General features: G+C 36.0%; 1 protein-coding gene across 2 annotated transcripts; it reads left to right on the top strand.

The window, feature by feature from the left end:
* The first annotated feature begins 399 nt into the window (after positions 1 to 399).
* Positions 400 to 23,141, top strand: nr5a1a (nuclear receptor subfamily 5, group A, member 1a). Of its 2 annotated transcripts, XM_015600794.3 has the most exons (8): positions 402 to 630; positions 3,192 to 3,316; positions 4,233 to 4,374; positions 6,057 to 6,541; positions 7,522 to 7,680; positions 15,208 to 15,327; positions 15,521 to 15,668; positions 22,500 to 23,141. In XM_015600794.3, the coding sequence occupies exons 1-8, from the start codon at positions 609 to 611 to the stop codon at positions 22,754 to 22,756; spliced, it is 1,458 nt and encodes a 485-aa protein (XP_015456280.3). In that variant the 5' UTR covers positions 402 to 608; the 3' UTR covers positions 22,757 to 23,141. The 2 variants fall into 2 exon arrangements, with proteins under 2 accessions (XP_049341815.1, XP_015456280.3); XM_049485858.1 differs by lacking the exons at positions 3,192 to 3,316; positions 4,233 to 4,374 and having other exon boundaries at positions 400 to 630.
* Positions 23,142 to 23,654: the final 513 nt, after the last annotated feature.

Here is a 23,654-nt window from a genome sequence, read left to right as displayed (position 1 = left end):
GGTATTTTATTCAGCACTTTGAAACGTTAATTTAATTCTATAAAATGTAATCCGACTTTATAGAAGTTCATTAAAAACTACTGTTTGATCTAACAATGAGTATCCTACCAATACCGCTCGATTTAATTTAGCTAAGCAAGATTAGAGTGAAAAATCTAACTAAATTGTGCCATGAAAGACCTGATTGATCCCTTATTACATTTTATCTTGTACTAAAAAAATAATGCAATCCAACATTCCAATACTAGAGTTAATCCAACTCATTAACTGTTAATTCAACTGATTCGAATTAATTTGATGAGTGAATATAAACGTAAGTCCATCACTTTAAGGGTTAACCATCCTCTGTGTTAACTCCAGCGTGCCAGAGGGAGCAACATCATCTTCATCATCGTCTTGGAGGCTGTCACATGAGGGTGATAATCCAATGAAGAGGCGTCCAGCTCCTCTGCCAGACATAAGAAGACTGAGTTACACTTACAAGGCAAGATGGGAGCGCACTAGCCGCAGGTCTGTAGAGCTGCACGCGGGTTCTGCACGCGCCTTCCTTACGCTTTAGAGGCTTTTAACAGAAAATCGTAAAAAGAAGAGAAGAAAAGAAGAGACAGATGCTGGAGGCAGAAAATAAAGGTAAAAACAAAGAATCTTACAGCGCGCGCTCCTGTAACCTGTTGCTAATAAGTATGATCAATATAAATATTAAGATTTATTTGCTAATATTCAGCCTATTCCCTTAATATTACTACTGATCATTTTAACTCTGAAATTATTACTTTTGAACATAAATCAAATTCAAATCAGCTTTATTTAGGCTATTCCTTCAGTGCGTATGTATGTGTGTGTGTGCGTGTGTGTGTCTATGTTAGTGTGGGTGGGTGTGTTACTGTGTGTTTCAGTTCGTGTCGGTCGTGTTGATTTAAAAAAAAATCTAATTAGGATTAAAAGCAGCCAAGAGCTATTAAATATCAATATGGTTTATAATTGATGACAAATCAGTCGCTCTGACCGATACTTATTATTGACTGATACTGTTATTATTTTATTTGTTCGCTTCCGAGTTTATTTGATGTTTCCAGATCCCGTTAGCCCGTTTCGAGTTACACTGTAAAAAAAAAACAGAACCCGTTTATAATTAAAAAGCTTAAATCGGATAATAGCTTTAGTAGCTATTATATATTATACAGTAAGCTTGTTATTGGGAAAATATATAAATAAATGTAGTAGCCATAATAAAAGGGGTATGAAACTCTTTTAATCTTCTAAAATGAATCCATGCAAAATCCAAATAAACTTAAATCGTGTTATTTAAATTTTTTTATTTTCATGCGTCAGGATTTCGATAAGTGAACCAGTAGAAATGTTTTTTTTTTTTGGTTTGCGGTAAAGTTGCTGTTTTGAGCAGCAAGGGTTTTGCCTGATGTCTATATTTTACAGCCAACAATTATTTTACAATAAAATACGCGTATTATAGATTTTATTTTTGCATATATATATATATATATATATATATATATATATATATATATATATATATATATATATATATATATATATATACACGTATATGTATATTATAATTGTCTCTATTTTATAATCAAGTATGTGTGTTTCTAAGAACACACTTCTAAAAGGAAAAATATTTTGCTTCTACACGCGCATATACAAATGCTGTTGTATGTGATAAATACGAAAAAGAAATCAGTGTTAAATATGTTTGCTCTTTTTCCCTTCTGTTTCAAAATGTTTGAAATACATCTTATTACAATAACTTTAATTAAAAAAATAAAATTAGTTTTATTTTTCTGTAAAGTTATTATTTTAGAGATCCAAGATTTTGGTCAATGTAGAAATTAGCGGATTCGGTCAGAAGGAGTAAAGCTGTTTAATGAGGGCTGACCTTGAATAAATAATAGTGAAGCTTTTCTAATCTACTTCTTTTTTCTTTACTTTAATGAAACATTTGAACAGATATCTCAATTATTCCTCCAGTTTTACACCATTTTCCCCATGCACGGTTGTCCTTAAATTCTCTTACTTTCATTTCTCGCTTCTTTTTTCTTTTACTGTTTTTGTTGCTGTCTGAATCTCTATGAATCAAATATTTCCTAAAAGAAATATATTTAATCACGTAAGACAAAGCTATAAACTACTACTTCTACTACTACTGCTACTACTACTACTACTACTACTACTACTACTACTAATAATAATAATAATAATAATAATAATAATAATAATAATAATAATAATAATGTAAAATGACACACTTGGAAACACCTGTTAATATTGTTGGTGTGCGTACGTATGAAATGGGCGTGTCAGATTAGCATCGTATTGTCACTGTCTCATTAAAAACATTTTGCCTTTAAAACGGCAACTTTACAGGAGAATATTCATTTCAATGGTGGTTGTTTGAAATATTTATTTCAGGTCATTTAGAGCACTTCTTTTGGCGCATTCATCATAAAGAGTGATACAATATAAAGAACAACTGCCAGATTCAAATTATGTCAAAAACAGCTATATATAAGGATGGTACGATGGGTTTGCGAGAAAGAATCGATATGTTATGTTTTGATATATGTGTATGGTGAACTCGGCGAATGGAACATTATTGTGAAACATGCAAAAATATATAAACATGAAAACGTGTCTGTGTGTGTGTGTGAGAGAGAGAGAGAGAGAGAGAGAGAGAGAGAGAGAGAGAGAGAGAGAGAGAGAAAGAAAGAGAGAGAGAGATGGCAATTGGCTCCGTCAGCATTTAGAGTAGATTTTAAGCTGAAATCGAATAAATGAAAGAAAATGAAAATAAAAGTAAATAAGGTCTTCATTTTCGTAGCTCTCTTTCAGATGTGCAATTTTATTTGTATTTCGCACATGTATTGTTCAGTTTAGAACCGTGGGCTTGTGGTTGCTTATTATGAAATATTTTAATCATCTATATTTGTCATTTTGTCCAATGGTAATTTTAAGGGGGCAAGCACTGGAATGTTAATGGCTATTTCTAGCTCACGTTCTGAGCTTGATTTGAGTCTGCGTGTATGTGTGTGTGTGTGTGTGTGTGTAGGGGAGGGGCTTTCTGATTAATTTTCTTAATTTCATCAGTTGTGTTGAGAGGTCAGCCCGACAGTTCTTTTAAAAAGTGTGTGTGGTAGTCTATAAAGTGTGCATTTTGGCGTTTCCTGCTGCAGTGTGTGAAGACCTACTGAAGGGGATGGAGTTCCCAAACTCAGATGACTTTGAGGAGCTTTGTCCTGTGTGTGGAGACAAGGTGTCCGGCTACCATTATGGTCTCCTGACCTGCGAGAGCTGCAAGGTGGGCTGGCTGACCATTATTACATCTATGACTTCAATAGTAAAATAACCAACAGGAATATATAATGATAGTAAGATTATTTTTTACCATGGAAACTACTATTTACATCTATATTATTGTGTATATCACTAATCTCTACAACTATATAAACATGTAGCTGTGATTTTAAAAGTATCAATGTCTTTTTAGGTATTCTTTAGAAAATTTACTCTGTGAGTAAATTATTTGTACAATCTAATGATACTACACTGAATTTTGTATTTGTTTGTCCATGTTCATGCTTTTCTACATTACAGTAACGTTTAGTGCAATAATATGGACTTATGTTAGGGTGTGTATAATAAGAAAATAAATGTTTTATATAGTTTAAAATGTATATAGTTGTATCTCTATTAAATATTAAGATTTTAATTGTTGATTATCTCAAGTCTGAAATTTTTGTATGTTCATATACTATTATGATGTATAGGGTTCAGTATTTTTCCTGAGCTTGTTTTAACTTGCTTGTTCTCTTGCTGGTTTAATAATAATCTCATTTTATTATAAATTGGAAATGAGTCTACAATGTATAATAGTGTACAGATGAAAATTGTATGATGGTCCATATAGGTTATATGTGTTAAGTTTATGATAGTATGGTTGATGGTTGGAAATTGTATGTAATGATTTTAATCTGGCCAATTTATTGTGTGGGTGTAAAGTGAGATGGTCTATAGATGTACAAAGGTTATGGATTCCGTAGGTATAATAGTGTATGAATGTCTACAGATGTAAAGTGTATGATTTTGCGTCTAACGTGCATTATGCTCTAAGTGTAAAATCTATGTTGGTCTATGAATGTAAAGTTCATGATGGTCTACAGGAGTAAAGTGTAAATGATCGCTGAGTGTACTTCTAATGTGATGTGATCCTGCAGGGGTTCTTTAAGAGGACAGTCCAGAACAATAAGAGATACACCTGCAGTCAAAATCAGGACTGTGGGATTGATAAGACACAGAGAAAAAGATGCCCCTACTGCCGCTTCCAGAAGTGTCTCAGTGTGGGCATGAGACTAGAGGGTAGGACATAATTATGTTATTAAATATGTTATGAAGTATTTATCACGCATTATCGCGCATTGTTTCTCTTTTCATTGGGTTGACTTATACATTTGCGTTAAAGGCTAAGAGGCCCGGAGTCTTGTTTTAAATGTACAGTTCAAAAATTGCTACAATATTTATAACATAAATAATAATAGTGACAAACAAAATGATCAAGAATAGCTTAGTTTTATTTTTGTCTAGTACCAATTTTTTCTTATATTTTTTAATGTATTATGTAGTACTCCAAAATAACTGACATCAATATAGTCGCTAAAGTTTTATTCAAAGTCATTTCAAAGCATGTATGTTCGTCATATAATGGTGAATCTTAGCACTACATAAATAGATACGCATCATGTAAAAAAAAATTGTTTCACGACAGTAATTATAACTTATGTAAATTATTTCATACATGTCGTCAATGTGTTGTTTTTGTAATCTCATATTGTTTTGACAAGATAGGCGTTAAAACTAAATAACTGCTTTTAGTGAATTTAATTTAATAATACAGTAAGAAAATATTTAAACGTGAAAAGTGTAAAATGTGATGAGAACTGAATGAAAACGAAAGAAATCAGCTGTAAAAAATATAAAAACTATTTTGAATTTAGGTTCTAAATCTATATACATAGTTTATATATAATAAAATCAGACGTTGTAGTTTCGGTTTTGTTATTATTAATGGAGAGTAGGAGCGTGAATATGGTGCGCGTGAGATTCGATATAGGGCGGGAAATATATGTATATTAAGAGGTTTGCCGGTCAGATTAATACACGATAAATAAATGTATTTATTATACTAATCTACACTATAACTTTCTCTATCTGCCCCATTTCTCGAAGGGAATGAATAAATGAATAATGTATTAATTGTATATCTATTTAAATCACTTTTGTATCCCAGTATGGCGGTATTTTTATTTTTTCGTTTCCGGTAAAGTTGCTGTTTTGAGTAAATTTTACATTCTTCATTTACATTGTTTTTTTTTTTTCGGAAAATTAGCCGTGTTTTTCTTTCTTCTGTAAAGTAGATGTTTGGAACATCCATGGTCTCTCTCTAACGCTCTCTGTCACTCTCTCTTTGACAAATATGTAAGCCAATTTTATTTATTTTACCGTTTTTGTCAGTTGTTCTTTACATTGTTTCAACATTTTAAGATGAAAGAAAAGAAATGTTTCAAAATGACTTGGCATCAAATATTTAACAACGAAATGTATTGGGTTTATGGACATTCATAAAGCAGTTAAAGAATTGCTAACTTATGGTTATAAATCATTTAAAAAACTATCCATTTCTCTCTCAACCCCACCACCACCACCACACCATTTCCCACCACAGTGTGTGTTTTTGCTCATGTTCAATTGCCTGGCGTCCAAGTCAAAAATAGTAGAAAGGGGAAGGACCTTCCTACCCTTATTCCCTGTTCACATGCTCATTTCAGCTTGATGTGGAGTCTTTTCAGGATGTGTGTGGTAAAAAAAAACATTTACTTGTGCATGGTTTGCTGTATATGGAGTGTGAGGACTGTGGAGTGCTTGGGGGTGTGGGTGGGAGGAGTTTGTTGTGTAAAGTATTGAAAGCATCCTAAAGTCAAAAGTCAGACGTCAAACTCTCTTTTCTCTCTATTTCTCTTCTTTCTCTCTCTTCACTCTCTCAGCGGTCCGAGCTGACCGTATGAGGGGAGGCAGGAACAAGTTTGGCCCCATGTATAAGCGAGACCGCGCCCTAAAGCAACAAAAAAGAGCTCTCATCCGAGCCAGTGGTTTTAAACTGGAGACCAACCCTCCCCTCGTGCCGTCAGCCCAAGTAGACTACCCCTTCCCCGGCTCGCTCCCCAGCCTCATCCCCCCAACCCTCGGACCACCAGACTATGACTGCCCCCCACTCTGCCCGCCTGCCCTAGGGGTGACCTTGCAGAGCTATGGCTCTTTCCCGGCCCAGTACCAGTACACCACTCCCACTCTGCCTGGGAGGTCCATCAAAGCCGAACACCCGGACGCCTATTCCAGTTCCCCTGACTCGTCTTTGGGATACCCCTACCCCGAGGGCTGCCTTCCCGCTTCCCCTCAGACGAGTCCCCTGAACCCGACGGTATCGTCGCTGGTGCTGGAGCTGCTAAACTGTGAGCCAGATGAGGAGCAGGTACCATTAAAACCTAAAACCCATTTCTTAAGCTACCGATTCCTCTGAGATTATCGTATCTGACTGACATTTACGATCCTTTGGGTTAATTTCAGAATCATGTACTAAAGTTCTTTCCTAAAATTCAAACTTCTCTTTGTCTTAAGATTTTTAGAGATCATTTAAGATCATTTAATCAGTTTAAGACAGTTTAAAATCACTTTAGCTCAGTGGCGGATGTAGGATTTTTCTGAGTAAGGAGCCATCAAAGGCCCACAATTTACACATAGTGGCCAATGATTATTTCACCAGCCAGACCAAACACGTGAACGTAATTTTAAAACAGTAAAATATATGGAGTTAATTTGGCAAAAGTTTTAGACAAAAAAAATCTGAAATCTTTTTTTTCAAATGATTGAAAATGAATTGCATGTAGACATTGCAGGCTTTGCTTTTATTTTTGTGTTTTGTAAATTTAGCTAATTAAATTTACAAAATTTTACAAAACTTAATTAAATTAAGTCTTTTGCATCTAAAAATCTTATTTGCTTATGCTTTTTTTTTCTTGTATTATTTTTTTGGTGTAAAACTTTGGAACAAAACTAACTCCATAAAAACCTCCTTAACAATTTTACGTGCATACTGTATATAGACAAAATGGACAGGACAGGGGCACTTTCAGGCGGCCAATTAGATTTCAGCTGGGACAATTGCCCTTGTGGAGCCGCTCCTAGAACTCCAGCGCTTTAGCTCATATTGAAGAAACTGGTATAATTTGAGATCGGTTTGCTGCAGTTGAATTATTTTAACATCTTTGGACATAATTTAAGATGACGGAGAACAATGTGTGATTTTGTTAAATTAAATTAACCTGCTCTAAGATTATTTCAGATTATTGTAGCTTGTTTCAAATTCACTTCCTGCGATGATCTAGCTTGTTGCCATGTAAGCAAGGCAAGGCATCAATACATCAATATTTTGTTTGTATTTGATTCTCACAGGTAAGAGGGAAAATTTGCGCTTACCTGCATCAGGAGCAGAGTGGGCGTGGTAAACTGGACAAACCCCGCCCCTTCAACTTGCTGTGCATGATGGCAGACCAGACACTGTTCTCCATTGTTGAATGGGCAAGAAGCTGCATATTCTTCAAGGAGCTAAAGGTACAAAACCATGACAATTTTGCTATGACTTTTGGAGTGCAGGAAGAAAGAATATGAAAAAGATGAAAAAAAAAAAGTCTGAATTCATGGAGTCTAAAAGCTATATATTTGTGCTTTTGTGTGTTGAATGTGCTCGTACATTACAATACATTAGGAGACATTTGAGAGTTAGTGGTACATAATCCTCTGTTGTGCTTTGTCTTGACTGCACCCACTTGTTATGGAGAATACTGATACAGTGTCGCCAGGTCTGGTATCAACCGGCAGATAATATTTGGGAACACTGAGACATTTTTGATATGAAGTTGATGTTTCTTGAGTCACAGCATGGTTTTAAACTTGCTTCATAGTAGAAAACAGGATGCTTACATCTTCTGGCTAACATAAACAGCAGAGCTTGAGATTTATTACAGCAGGCAGGGCCTGTCTGGGAGAGTCAAATCAATAATGTCCTGCTGGACAACGCAGGAGACCTGAGTAGTGGAGGGCTTTGGGCTCATTCATAAACCAAGACCGTGAAGTTTTGCAGAAGGAAATGCCAGAACTGTGAAGAATATCAGACCTGGCTGCTTACGAAACTGAAAAATACTCACTATGTTCAGAGGATTCCCAGCCAGCAGACCAATAATATCTTCCAAAATGTCTCCCTTTAAAGCCCATAGTCTCCATAATGAAGGCCCTGAAAGGGTTCTTAAGGGTGATTTTATCTATTTTGATTTGAGTGGATGGTTATTTAAGGAACCATTTTTAAAGTTTAAAGCAGTGGTACAAAAAATAGTGGTTCTCTTAAGTGTCCACTTTGTGTTTTATACATTTAGATAAAAAATGTTATATAATAATTAATAGGTGTGCACTCTTGAAAATAAAGGTGTCAAATTGATTCTTTGACAGGAAGCCACAGAAGAACTCCTTCTGCTTCCAAGAAGATCAATTTTGTAATTATGTGCAAGTAGAAAGAGACATTTTTAAAGTTGTAAAACCCTCCACATAATAGAACCACATTGTAATGTTTTATGAGTAATACTATCAAAGTTTATTGCACCACAAAATTTCGACTATAATCCTGAACACATGACTGAAACAATGATTTATTGCCTCAAATGTCTGACTTAATGTCTCAAAATATATTTATTTACATTCTTTTTCGATTCCAAAAAAATAGCTAGTTCCAGTGAAAAAACGTCTGATAGTTGATGAAATCTTTTTAGGGGTAGCATTTTGTAATACATCACACAAGAAGTATATATTTCCTTTTAGCTCTTGGCATCATTTATTTGCATAATTGGCAATTCGACCATGCATGACTTACTACACCATAAGTGTGTAGTCTTGCCCACCAGGACTATCTTTACTTGGGTATATAGTTAATATTTGGAAAAAAAAAAAAAAAAGAGTAACATGAGTGCCAGAAGGCAATTCTTCATCTTTGAGATTTTATATATGATATATATGATATATATTGAGTGACTAATATATATATATATATATATATATATATATATATATATATATATATATATATATATATATATATATATATATATATATTAATATATATATATATATATATATATTAATATATATATATATATATATATATATTAATATATATATATATATATATATATATATATATATATATATATATATATATATATATATATATATATATATATTAATATATATATATATATATAAATATATATATATATATATATATATATATTAATATATATATATATATTAATATATATATATATATATATATATATATATATTAGTCACTCAATATGACTAACCATTACTTTTTCAGGTTTTTGTTTAACACAGGCTGTTAATACATCCCTTCTTCTCTTCTGCACTCTTATTTTCCCATTAAATGAAAGAGTCCAGTCAGCATTAAGTCTCACTTTGCAGTAAAAACAGTAAATTGCTACAACACCATGACCACCGTTATCCAGGCTCAAAATAGCTCCACACCTCCTTGCTAGAATCCCTTGCTAGAAGCTTGCAAGAGCTCTGATATTTAAAATGAGGCATTAATAGCTTAAAAGTGCACAAGAAGCTTAATTAAAACCACTGTTTACATTCTATAATGCGATTTTACACCAAAGTCCTCCTTTAAGCAAGTAATTGATGCCTGAAGGTAATAAGAAATGTTAGGTAGACATTAAACTATTTAGTGTGTTTCAGCTGCTCAGTTTAGGTAATATTTACATAAAATACACTAGGAGTGATAAATCATGTTCTCAACACCTTGTGAATACTCCAAAACACTACACCTCAAAAGAGTCAAAAGAATATCCTTGAACTCAAATTGTAGTCTAACGTGGAAAATAAACCAAAATATTTGAACACTTTTTTTTCTCATCTATTTTCTTCATTTGAACACTTTTGAAATCTGCTTTGTAGGTTTGTTATTAAGTTACTTTTTTCTTTTGCAGAGTCCCACAGGGTTCTATTGTAGCGTCTATGTTTTCTGGCTGCTCTTAACCCTTTTACATGTTCTGGTAACGTCACTGCCACGTCACTTTTAAAAGTTTTAGCTTTGGGGATGTTTCCATAATGTTAGTCTTTGTCTACCTGGAAACTTTATGTGAGAAATGTTCTAATAACATTGTGATGCAAACCATTATTATGTCACATGTTTTCAGAACGTTTCTGGAACATTATTTCTGTATGTTACATGTTATTTTACAGGCTTCAAAATGTTGCTGAAGGTTCTTTCAACATTCTCTGTTAGCGAGTACTGTTGGGAGTACTGTTGGTCTATGTACAGGTTTTTAAAGGGTTTACCTTTTTTTGATTGTAGTCTTTAGTGGGTTAAACATACTTGATGAACCTGCAGAAGATGCAGACAGTGTTGAAACGTGTATTTTGAGATTAGCCGCTGTAAGGCGAGATGCTGCTTCAGTAGCTGAAGCTGGAGAGGTTTAAGAGGACACTAAGTTGCAGCTGAGAGGCGGGAGTGTGCCAGAGCACAATAGCAGTGTTGTTGCTGTGACAGGGAGAGTTTTGCCTTCGATAAAATCTGCTGTACCTCTTTTCAGGCGCCATCTTCTTTATGTTGCAGCTGCACATGTTGTCAAAGAAATACAGTGACCTGCCAGATAAGCTGGAACATCTCAAGACCAAACAGACGGATTGTCTTGCACCGATCGAATAATTAATGGAACGAAAGCCTCAAATAACATTTTCCATTGGCAACACAATAATCAATACCCCCGATTTTGCTCAGATTCTACCATGTAGCCATGGCAACTCCCCGGCTTCAAGGCACACGGTGCGAGGAAGTAGGGGAAAGCAAGTGAATGTGGATGGTGGGGGCTGAGGACTGCAGACACACACACACACACATACACAGTTCTTTCTCTCTTGTTTAATTACATTCCACTCTGCAGATAGCTGAGGAATTCAGTTCTCCCTCTCCTCCAGATCTTGAGGTGCATTGTTCTGCTGAAAGCTTTCTGGGGCACCTACAAAAGACAGTGGTGATGATTGCCTGGAAGTGTGTTTAGAGTTTGTGTTCATACCAGTGGTGTAGACAGAATTTTCTTGTGGGTTTGTGGGTGGGTGGGTGGGGGGGTATTTCAGCTAGGAGGCTACTTCACTGTAACTACATCATTAAAAAATGACACACCGTTACCGTATACAGGACGAATGATTATTCCAGACCATTGCAACTTGACTGCTGACCTTGAATTTACGTAACTGCCTCTAACATCTAAAGCACACCTTGGGCTGCAAAACTAAGTGACCAGTTTCCTTCCTTTTTCAATGCCAGGTGTAGATGTTGGCACCATTGAACAAGAAGGGTTCTCCTGTAAAGGCAACCCTGACAGCTCAAAGAACCATGGGAACATTTAAACAGATGTTTGACTGGCTAAAGCATGTACAACAGATTCAAACAACATTAACAATCTTTGACTTCTTAAATCTTCTAAAATAAGGACTTATTGTCTCAAATGTTTTACTTAGTATCTCAAAATATTGCCATATTCTCTCAAAAATGTAATTTAGTACCTCAAAATGTCTTAATTGTTGACTTAGCTTAAAATAGCAACTTACAATCTTAGAATTTTAAAAGAATGACTTAAAAGAATGTTAAACCTTTGACCTTAAATGTTAACTTATTTTCTTAGCATTTTGACTTAGTATCTCAAAATCAAAGATGTTTTGTTCCCAATCCTTTGGCTTAGTATCTCAAAATAATTACTTATGTTTGACTCCAGACTTATTATACCAAACATTTGATTTAGATTATTAACATGCACTATATAGCCAAAAGTGTCCTCTCACATGCATTGAATTTGTTGATGTAAGGCTTGAAACCATGGAACCCCATTTCATAAATCTCTCTATGCTCTACTGTTCTTAAGCTGATCTGAGGGCAACATTTGGGTTAATAGATTCACATACTTTTATTGTTATATGTTAGTTACATCTTTTTTCTATTGAGTTCCTTCCTGATCTGTTCCTATTGTCAACACTAGCTATATGTTTCCCACTGTGGGACTAAACAGATGATCTTATCTTAATGAATAAGTTCAGTACCAGTAACATTAACTTTACAGAGTAGCAGTGGTGTGTTTTAGTACACAGCCGAGTTAAACACACTATCATCAGCTCATGAAATAAGATTAGCATTAAAACGCTGATCTCTGTATGGATATCTGTATGATTGTCAGCAGAAGCTGAAAGATTTGTGGTGTTTTTACCGGAGATGGAGTCGCTCCGCATGGTTTTCACACGTTGTCTAGTTGTTCGCGACATCAATGGTGACACTGCTGACACTGTCGAGTTAACTTCCAGTTAATTTACGGTCCTCCTGGGTTTTGTATTCGACCGCGGCCGCGCTGCTTCAAAAGAAACAGGTACTGATTGGTTGACTACCCTGCTTGTCCCGCCTCTCCACCTACACTAAAGTAGTAGTGATTGGATCTCTTCCTAACTGGTCCCTACCTCCCACAAAACGAAATCAGTTCTGATTGGATGTCGTCCCTGTCAAACATTTTCGTCTCGTTTTTATTTGTCGACAAAAAAAGTCAGTTAATTTTGTCATCGTTTTTATCATTTTATGCAGTTTTTATTTAGTTATCGCCTCGTTTTGGTCTTGAAAAAAAAGCCGGTTGACAAAAAATAAGATGAAAACTGCCTGTGACCATGGAAGAGATTGGTAATCTCTTATTTTGGCAATGTGCCTATTATTTATTTTTAGTTAGTCTCAATTATTTCTTTCTTTAATTAATTACATACATTTTTAAACTGTTGACTTTGGTATCTCTAGAAATTGGCTTATTTTAAATTTCCTCAGAACTTGTAAAATGTAAAATGCCAGGAAATACTTACTCTAAAACTTTTACTCAGAAACTAAAGATAAAGATCATCTCTAAATCCTAGCCTCTTTTACTTAAAAAAATCTTTAAAAAAAACTAAATTTTATTGCAATTTATACATTTATTTTGACTTACACAGAAACCACACTTAAAGCTGCTAGTAAATTACAGTAGGTGGCAATTTGTTGTATCTTGTAGCTGTAAAAATCTCTTAGAAGCAATACAGTCTCATTTGAGCAGGAATGATCTTCATTTAGTCAGTAAAACTGTGGCTGATATGTGTCTGACAGAAAAGAAGCCGCATTGGTGCTGCAGAGCTGCTCTCTTTGTGTCCAATTATTGACATGGCCTTCAGAACAGAGAGCAATAACAGAAGACAGCTAGAGATAGATAGAGAGAGAGAAAGAGGACAGGCAATATGAGATGTACAAAGATAAATTTAAGGACAGAATGTGAACCTGAAAAATAAAAAGAATAGAGATGAAGAATGGAGACAAAAGGAAGAAGAGAGAAACAGAGGTGTGAGGTTAAGAGGTCATTGTCTGTCTTATAAAGGGTCATATAGAGCCTTGCCATCAAAGCCATCACACAGCACAAGGAGCTTTTTTTTTTTTTTTACTCTGGTGCGCTTTTGGTTGGCCTGTGAGTGAGATTTTGACAATGAGCTGTGAAACTTGGTCTTATACATCTGGTCATTTTATTGATTTTATTTGTATTTTGTTTAGCATAGGTTTTGAAGGCTGCCAAGCAATAACTGTCACAGCCCAAAACATGTTACTACCACCATTGTGCTTAACAGTTGGTACAGTGTTCTTTGGCTTAAATGGATCTTTGTTATATCTGACCTAGTCCAGATTGAAAGTGTTGATTTTGCAGCAGGGACTTCTTAGACAGGAGCCTCTCAGTCCATGGCAATGTAAAACTGTAGACAGCAACACTGGAGTTCCAGTTGCTTCCAGTTCATGACAAACATGTGCCTTGGTGGTTCTTGGGTTGGTTCTCTATCATCCAAACTGAGAGTGACAGTTCAGGTTTTCTTCTAGACCATGGAAGAAGAGTGGTTACACCTTCCAACCATGTTTGCTTATATACAATTGTCTAAGCTAATGATCTTAGAAACTTGATATTTAGATATGACTCTAAGAAACATTCCTGATGTGTGTAACGTTTTAAACTTCTTTAATCCCTAATCTCAGATCTGCATTGCACTCCCATGACATTGCATTGTACTCTGGGTTAAGTAATCCAATAAATGCTTTCAAATAAACCCAATTTGTGTGGGCACCAAAACAACTACCAGCTATAATAAATTATGATCACTTACAGGAAGTTAAGAGGCCCTGGCTGTGTCTAATTAACCCCTGAACCCTTGGTTTATTAGTTCAACTATTAATCCCCATGCATAAGCAGTAGTCGGTTAGTTGATAACCCCTTTTATTGAACCCCTTAACAGGCCAGGATTTTTGTCATTTTTTTTTTGTGCCTGACATCACACCCCTACATCTTGAGGATTTCAATTCAAGCATTACATAAAGAGGTTTCATATTTGATAAGGAACATTACTGAAAATCATAATTGTGATTGTAATAGAAAGTATAGAAAAATAGTCAACTAAATCAGCAACTGTCAAAAAATAAAGAATAAAATTATAAAATTGTCTCCTTCCTGAACGTAAAAAAATTAAATTAATATTTTCCTGAATACAAATCAACCAGTTCATGGCCTCCAAACCTTTAGTTTCATTATGTTTGTCTAGTTTTGCAGATTTTGGGTTGATTCCTGTTACTGATCTGGAATCATTAAGTGGAGTAGAGAGAAAACAGGCAGCTTCTCCAAGTGTCCTGTTGGAGATTTCAAAGCCCTCAAATTTTCAGAATGTAAATCGCCTATACCTGTAGCCCAAATACGGGTCAAGGCAAATTAATAGGTTAACATATCTTGTGGAATACCTCAAGGTTCTATTTTAGGGCAGATGAAATTGATGTAATTGTGACAGTATTGTATGCATTCAAGTGAAGACGTGTGTGCTACAAGGTCTAAGGGATTGAAAAAGAAACTCTGAAACTTTCAGCACCATAGAATTATTAGTTAAAGTTGCTTTATGTATATGTCCACAGTATATGCAATATTCTGACCCCTAATGATTTTAAATAACATAGATATAAGGTTTCTTCTATACATTGCATTGCAGGTGGGTGACCAGATGCGGCTGCTACACAACTGCTGGAGTGAGCTTCTGCTTCTCGACCACATCTTCAGACAAGTGCATCATGGAAGAGAGAGTTCTCTGCTCCTCATCACCGGCCAAGAGGTGGGCTTTTTTAATTACAAACACTGGAACAAAACACTGCCTTCCCAGATACACAGCTTTAAATAACATATTATTTGGCATCCAAAGACTTTTGGACAGTACTATATGCCCAAATTAGCTCATACATGAGGTTTTGGGGAGCTAGAAGATCTCATAAACAGAAAAAAGCATGTGAGAGTGTTGTGTGTTACAGGTGGAGTTGGCTGGTGTTGCAACAGAGTCAGGACTCACCCTGTCCGGCCTGGTGCAGCGGGGGCAGGAACTTTCTCGCCGGCTGCAGCTGCTGCAGGTAGACCGCCAAGAGATGGCCTGCCTGAAATTCCTCGTCCTCTTCAACCACAGTGAGTACTATCTCCCTCTAACTCAACTGTCCAAAGAAATATCTACAATAATTTTAGTTCTATTTGAAGAATCACACATACAGAATAAAACACATGTGCATGTTCAAATGTTCTTTAAATACAGCTCTGGAAAAAATAAGAGAACACTTAAAATGATGAGTTTCTTTGATTTTACCAAATTAAAAACCTCTGAAATGTAATCAAGAGGAAGATGGAGGATCACAATCCACCAAACCAAGCTGAACTGCTCAAATTTTTGCACCAGGAGTGGCATAGAATTATGCCACTCCGGGTGCATTATATTATAAGACTGGTGGAGGAGAACATGCCAAGACACATGAAAACTGTGATTAAAAACCAAGGTTATTCTACCAAATATTGATTTCTGAACTCTTAAAACCTTATGAATATGAACTTGTTTTCTTCACATTATTTGAGAAAATCTGAAAGCTCTGCATCATTTCTGCCATTTCCCATTTCCTGGAAACAAATGCTCTAAATGAAAACATTTTGCAAAATCAGGGAAACTGATTTAAAAACTGAAGTGGTCTCTTAATTTTTTTTATTCACAGTTGTATATATATATATATATATATATATATATATATATATATATATATATATATACAAACTATATCATCCTGGCAGAAACTAGTATTGAGCAATGGAATGGACAAATGCTGTTCTGAACTGTGGGATATTTGCAGGTGGATGTGATTTCTGCTGGAGTTAGTTCTCTGTATGCTCAGAGATTTCTAGCCAGATGCCACCAATCATAATCAGTACCACCCACTGCCCTGTCCACTGTGGGTGGTAATGCTTTGTATGACGTATTTAGAGTACAGAAGTAACTCTGTGGCCCAAGGAACGTTAAATGCTTCACAACTTTAGAAATATAATGTTTCACCCATCGGGCACTCACGACCAGGCCATGCTTGAACTCACTTAATTCTCGTTGCCTTGCCATGAGCATACCTGTCTGACATCACCAATTTACATATTGTTATCCCAGGACTTTTGGCATGTCAGTGTCTATAAAGCTCTAAGAACTATAATAACTTCCTGAATAACAAATACAAGAAACCCCCTTGTAGATAATTCTATGTAGCCTCAAATAGGATTCCACTATTGTTACAGTCAAGTAACTCTTTCTGCTCAGAATGTACTAGGATGTCCCATCCTAAGATAGCGTAAGTGGAGAGGTTATATGAATGTTTTTTTATGACATGAAGAAAATTTTGCACATTATTAGTCCTGTGATGTTTTTGAATGATGGAATTACATCAGCCTAGAATTTCTGTCGCCACATACTTATACTCATACAAAAAGGTTTTTCAAGGTTTTCTATAGAACTATGACAATTCAAAAAACATCTGAAACCCACTGTAGATCTAGAGATATTGAGTTCCTACATACAAACTAAAAAAGTCAAAGAACCCTGTGTTTACTGTGCATTTCAGTCACATCCTGAGAAAACTTATAAACATATAGAAAGCAGTATAGGACTTTTATTATGACTTAAAGTCCTCATTGTCAGAATGCTATGCCTTTTGGTCCAGAATTTTTACCTCTTTTTACAATTCATCATATTTATAAACTATTATACAGCTTTTGAAAAAAAAATAAGAGAATCACCATGTAAAAATATAAACTGCTCCCTTTCACTGGTTAGATATTATAGAGATTTAAACCTGGAATGGTACTTTCTCCAATATTTGTGTTGAGTGTCGGGTAACAAGCCCCCACCTCCCCCTGCAGAACTCGCCACCTGATTGGCCGACAGAGTCTGCTGACACATATTTGATCTGACGAGACTTTAAGCTTTCCGTTCATATAAATTAAATATGGGTAGCTTAAAGAGAAGTTGTGTTACAGTGGATTAAAATAGATATTAATTTCATTTGTTGGATCTGCTGGTTTGTGGAGAGGTGTTTAAGACAGGAGTGTGAGGTGAGCGCGGGGTGGGGGCTGGGCGTGTGAGCGCGTGGCTGATCAAAGAGCCTGTTTATAAAGCTTCGTGCTATTCTGTTGCTATATTTAATTTTATCGCTCCAGAAAAGACCACTCGTGGGCGCAACCAACTCAAACATTTGGTTGGGGAGAATTCCCTCAGGTGGTTAAACCCATCTAATTCACTGAAAAGTATAGGGCTGTGCCGTCAGATTAATAGAGAATGCATGCTTAGTTGCTCGAGATTGACATGAGCCGGCCCATCGGGAATCTACCCGAATCTCCCGATTAGCAAAGTATGTATTGCTGCAGACTGGAGCACGTCCAAAGAGGAGGGGCTTACCTCCAAATGGGAGGTCTACAGCTCCAAAGGGGAGGTGCTTACCTCCAAATGGGAAGTCGCGTTTGTGCGCGAGACCTCTCTCACCACGGCTCCGGCGAATGTCATAATAAAAGTCCCCTTTGGAGGTGCTCCAGGCTGCAGGTATACCCTTCTCCGATTAGCCACTCCGGGCCTGTCTAGCTTTGAGCCACTAGCTGCATTCTGATGTTCTAAGTTCATAAACTAAAGACTCAAATGAACTACAGCCATAATTCACATATCATATCAAACCACAGAACTTACTAATCGAACCAAACATTAGCCATTAATTCAGCTCCAAAAACAGTTAGCATCACCAGTTGGCTAATAGTTGTTTATCTGTGATTTTGGATTTCATAATAAAAGCCCCAGGGCAGATAATATAAATGACAAGGTGTATATTTAAATCAATGACTAAAATTGACTAAAATAATAAAAAAAAACATCCACTTCTTTATTTTATTTGGACTATTTTATTTTATTTGGACTAGTGTTTGACCAAAATATGGCAAAATATCTCAATTCTGTGAATATTTGCCTTTCATATTCAAAAGTTTTAAGCAGGACTGGTGCATTTCATTATTACAGATATTATTTTATTATTACATTTTAGTTGTTAATGTAAAAATTACTCAAACATATTACATATTTGAGTTGCCAAGAATCTCCTAAAAATAACCTCTGGCTTAAAATTCATTGGAATTGTCACAAAGCAGCTTTACATAGAAAAACAGGTCCACGCCTCTTATAGACCACTGAAGTTGTGCGTCATTCTGTAGTCCTCGTATTGCTTCCGTGTCTAAGCGTTTTTTTACCTATAAGGAAAATGAATTGGCTTTTCAAAAACTGGCCTTTGTCACATTATGTAGTAAATAAATATGTTCAGAACCCTGTACGTTTTATTCTGTTTACATTTTACTCCTGAACAACACGGGATCCTCTGAATTAAGAGATTGTTTAAGAGTCGTAATGAGAAAAATGCTAACTTTAAGACCCAGACGTAAGTTTACAGCATATTAAACCCAGCTGTTACAACTAATGAACTAAATGCCCTCTCTGAGGAGAGCTAAGCATGTCACAGCAGGAAAACACTAACCCAGTAGCACAGAGTTAACCCAGAACCAGCTTTAAACACTGTAGCACGTTTTACCATTAATTGTCTTTATTATGCAGTGAAATAAATTAGAGATGTTTGGTGTTTCTGGCTCGTTGTTTTAGTACATTAAGCCAGAGATTTGTCCTCATAATAGGTTTCAGTGGAAAGAAAACCCTCATTAACCCAAAACGTGATCTGGCCGGAGTTCGCTGGTGTACTGCAGAATCAAGTCCGGTGTCATTCCCTACCGCTGTGCTGTGATGTCAGTTAGGCATTAACTTAAAGCTAGAATTTTTCTCATTACTAACCTTAAATGATTTCATAATTCAGAGGATCCAGTGATATTGAGGAGTAAAGAGTTTAAACAGAATAAAACACAGAGGGTTCTGAACATATTTATTTACCACGGAATGAGATAGAGGTGAGTTTTTGAAAAGCCCATTCATTTATTCTATAGACCTGAACCTCGGAAACCCAAATATGGGCATAAACAACATGGCGCCGACTACAAAATGACGACACGACTTTAGTGGTCTATGAGCGAGCATTACAGAGATGCCAATTATTGTGGCGACAACAGTGGCAAGGAAAAACTCCCTTACATTAAAAGGAAGAGACCGTCGACCCACACAGTACAAACAAATAACAGAACAAAAACAAAAGAACAGAGCTAAAGCTAATGTAACAGGTACTGAGTTATAAATGTGAAAAGGTGATGGACACACAATGGATAATAGAGAGATATGGCTAATGTAGAATCAGGTACTAATTTACGAATGTAAAAAGGTGATGGGCATGAAATGGATAATGGAGACATATGGCTATTGTAGGTGTGATGGAAACATATGCACAGTGTTAATGCTGATCAGTGCAGAGTTGTAGAGCAGGAATGCAACACAGCAGGCAGTGGAGACCCAGGCTGAGCAACATCAGGGACAGGGGATCTCGATACATGAAAAAAGATAGATAGAGAAAACATAAAGAAAAGAAAGAGAAAAAAATGAGTTAAAAAGGTAGAAGGACAGGGCTGATTCCGGAAGGCTGGAACAAATAGTAGAAATCTTATAAAAACGTCTAAAAAGAGACCAGCAACACAAACTAGACAAACATCGAGCAGGTACGTGTGTGACCTGTCAACCAGAAGTTGCGTCACTCACTATCTCTCCCAGAACTAACTTATTAATTATATCATTTTTTAATCATCTGGCTAATTATATTATAGTCTCGTACTAAATCATTGTTGTGTTTAAATCATTGATATTTAATCAGTTCTAAACTGCAATTCTGGAATGCCTAGAAGAAATCAATAAAACTGTTAAGGGTTGTAGTTGTAATGTTTTAAAAAGAGCAGATGAGTGCAGTGTTAGCAGAGCACTTACCTGAAGTCTGCAGAACATTTTTTGTTTTATAATCGGAAGTGAAAACACATGCGTCACACACTTAAAGCAGAATCATCAGTAAATGAGTCTGATCAAAGTTCAAAGTGAAAAAACGCTGGAGCAGTTGTGAATATTCTGCAAAACAAAAGTGCTCAGATAAAGATGTTCAGGCCAGAGCATATAGAAACACAACCTCTTTTATTTTACAATAAATTGCGAGGCAATCACGGTTTTATTGGCTGCTGTACACAAAGCAGACTGTGGGGTTGGGGGTGGGGGTGGAGAGGGGTGATGTTTGAATGCAATAGCATTTTCCATTTCTACTCTCTGTCACATTCAACCTCTCTCGCTCCTTTAGGAAATGGAAACAGGTTTATTGGGTAATTGTGTCTTTCAAACCTATTTAAGAGTAATTCAGCGGTTTAATTAGAGACTGAATGGCTTTTCTGATGAGAGCCAGCTAACGCTCTGAAAACGGCCATTCAGCCTATTGTTACACACAGCATGCGCACAAACACACAGACACACACACTTGTGCTAGCTCTGACATGCGTACACACTCATACTAACATGCACACACACACTAACATGCATACAGGTGAATATTTTCAAGATTAAGTGACTGACTAGATGAACACAAATTCTTTAAACATTACAAATAAAATCTAACAGACAAACACACACTCACAATCCTCCACACAGACAGACAAACAAACATACACACAAATTGGTGCTTTCACAACTGAGACTCTATAAAAAAAAATAATAATAAATGAGTGATAATTTTGTTTTAATTATGTCAAGACAATGTTTGCATGCTTTGCATAAATACTAATATATACAGTTCTGGAAAAAAATGAGAGACCACTTAAAAATGATGAGTTTCTTTGATTTGACCTAATTAAAAAACCTCTGGAACACAATTAAGAGGAAGAAGGATGATCCCAAGCCATCAAACCAAACTGAACTGCTTGAATTTTTGCACCAGGAGTGGCATAAAGCTATCCAAAAGCAACGTGTAAGACTGGTGGAGGAGAACATGCCAAGATGCATGAAAACTGGGTTTAAAAACAAGGGTTATTAAAACGTTATGAATATGAACTTGTTTTCGTTGCATTATTTGAGGTCTGCAAACTCTGCATCTTTTTTGTTATTTTTGCCATTTCTCATTTCATGCAAATAAATGCTCTAAATGACAATATTTTTATTTGGAATTTGGGAGAAATGTTGTCTAGTTCATGGAATAAAACAACAATATTCATCTTACTCAAACAAATACCTATAAATATCAAAATCAAAGAAACTGATTCAGAAACTGAAGTGGTCTCTTAATTTTTTTAGAGCTGTTTATTTATTCACTAAACTGCATAATGCAGAAATCGAGGTAATTTCAAAGGGTTGTCATGTTTGGTTCTTTTTTTTTTAGCTCTGAGACTCTGCTGAGGTAATGTTGCTAACACTAGACTTGTATTTTCAACAATCTCATCTCTGTAGATACACAGCCAAAATACTCTCTGTTTTTTTTTTTTTTGTAAATTGCTGGTTAGATCATTTGGCTTGCCTCCTTTGTTCTCCTCATCACTTTTCAGAGTAAAGGTAGCCACACTCTCCACAAACAGCTGGTTCTCCAGGTGCTGCCTAGCTGGCTATTAGTGTTCTCCTCCAAGCGTGTTGATCCATATGATGTCGAGTTAGCAACAGTTTGAACAGTATGTTAGTGTGTGTTGTCCTGGTCTATGTGGATCAGAAAGCAGTCTGCACACACTAACACACCAGCACCATTTTAGTGTCACTGCAGTGCTGAGAATGACCCACCACCCAAATAATAGCTGCTTTGTGGTGGTCCTAAATAAAGTATGCAGATAAACAGAAGGACTACAGGTGTAAAAGGATATAGGGATGACTGTGTATGTTCTAGGTAATGTAATTTTTTTTCTGTGCTAAAAATTAAGTAGCTTTTGTTTAAAGGCAGTTATGTTACACACACACATGCAAATCAGTTGTGTACATGTACAGCTCTGACCTTTCTACATTCGTTTCTGCAGATGTGAAGCTGCTGGAGAACCAGGTGTTTGTGGAGAGTGTGCACGAGCAGGTAAACAGCACTTTGCTGGAATACACACTCAACTCATACCCGCAGCATCTGGACCGCTTTAGCCAGCTGCTGCTGCATCTGCCCGAGCTGCACGCTCTCAGCAGCCAGGCTGAGGACTACCTGAGCTCCAAACATCTGAGCGGAGAAGTTCCCTGCAACAGCCTGCTCATAGAGATGCTCCACGCCAAGAGAGCCACTGCCATGTGAAGACAGGTCTGTGTGAGGACACCGAACACTACGGAGTATTTCTATTAAGTGCTATTAACACTGTCATTTGTGCGTTGTATGTGGCAAGATCTTGTTTTCCAGTTCCAGAAATGAAGATGACAATCACTATATACGTATATATATATATAAATATAATAGCCACTGTGAGCTCATTCTTTCAGTATTGTATGACTTGCATCGCTACGACATGCTGTTGGACAAGTTGGACGACGTTTTTCACACTGGACAGGCATTTACGATTGAACTGTTCTGGCACTAAAGGGCCCATATCCTGCAAACAGTTATTCGTTTCATGAGCTGTGAAAATCAAGCAAAACAATGAATGCTAAAAAGTTGCTAAAAACTAAACTGCTAAAACAGCCTATGTTGAATTCTTCATGGTTGTGATGTCATAAGCACAAAAAAGCATATACAGCAGTTTAGCCCCGTCTGTCTATGCTAAGGTGACGCAGAGTTTTGTTATTAGCCCCTGCAGAGTTATAAAGAGTTAACTGTTAAGAGGTAAACTGTTAAAAATAAAGGTGCTTCAAATGGTCGAGTGATAAAACAGAAGAACCGCTCTTAATTCCTGAAAGAATCAAAACTAGGCCTGTCACGATAATTACATTATCAACTTATTGTCCAATACATGGACATGACTGCAATCATTTTTGATAATTATGTTATCGTCTATTTTGTTATTTTTTAAATGTTTGTTCACATGAATAACAGTGAACAGTATTTACGCCAGTCATGTAATGAACCAATGTATCAATAACTGTGACTCTATACACACATCAGTAGGTGAAGAATAAAGTATGTACAGCACTGGAAAAAAATAAGAGACCACTTTAGTTTCTCAATCAGTTTCTCTCATTTTGCTATTTATAGGTATATA

The sequence above is a fragment of the Astyanax mexicanus genome, chromosome 12 (genome assembly GCF_023375975.1).
Source record: "Astyanax mexicanus isolate ESR-SI-001 chromosome 12, AstMex3_surface, whole genome shotgun sequence".
Taxonomy (NCBI): domain Eukaryota; kingdom Metazoa; phylum Chordata; class Actinopteri; order Characiformes; family Acestrorhamphidae; genus Astyanax; species Astyanax mexicanus.
Note: the sequence above shows the minus strand (reverse complement) of the source record. Positions and strands in the feature narration are given on the sequence as shown.

Coding starts and splice junctions, on each gene's coding strand:
- nr5a1a (XM_015600794.3), top strand. CDS start 609: ATGCTGGAGGCAGAAAATAAAG. Junction 4,375..6,056: donor TGTGGGCATGAGACTAGAGG/GTAGGACATAAT, acceptor TCACTCTCTCAG/CGGTCCGAGCTGACCGTATG. Junction 15,328..15,520: donor TCCTCATCACCGGCCAAGAG/GTGGGCTTTTTT, acceptor TGTGTGTTACAG/GTGGAGTTGGCTGGTGTTGC.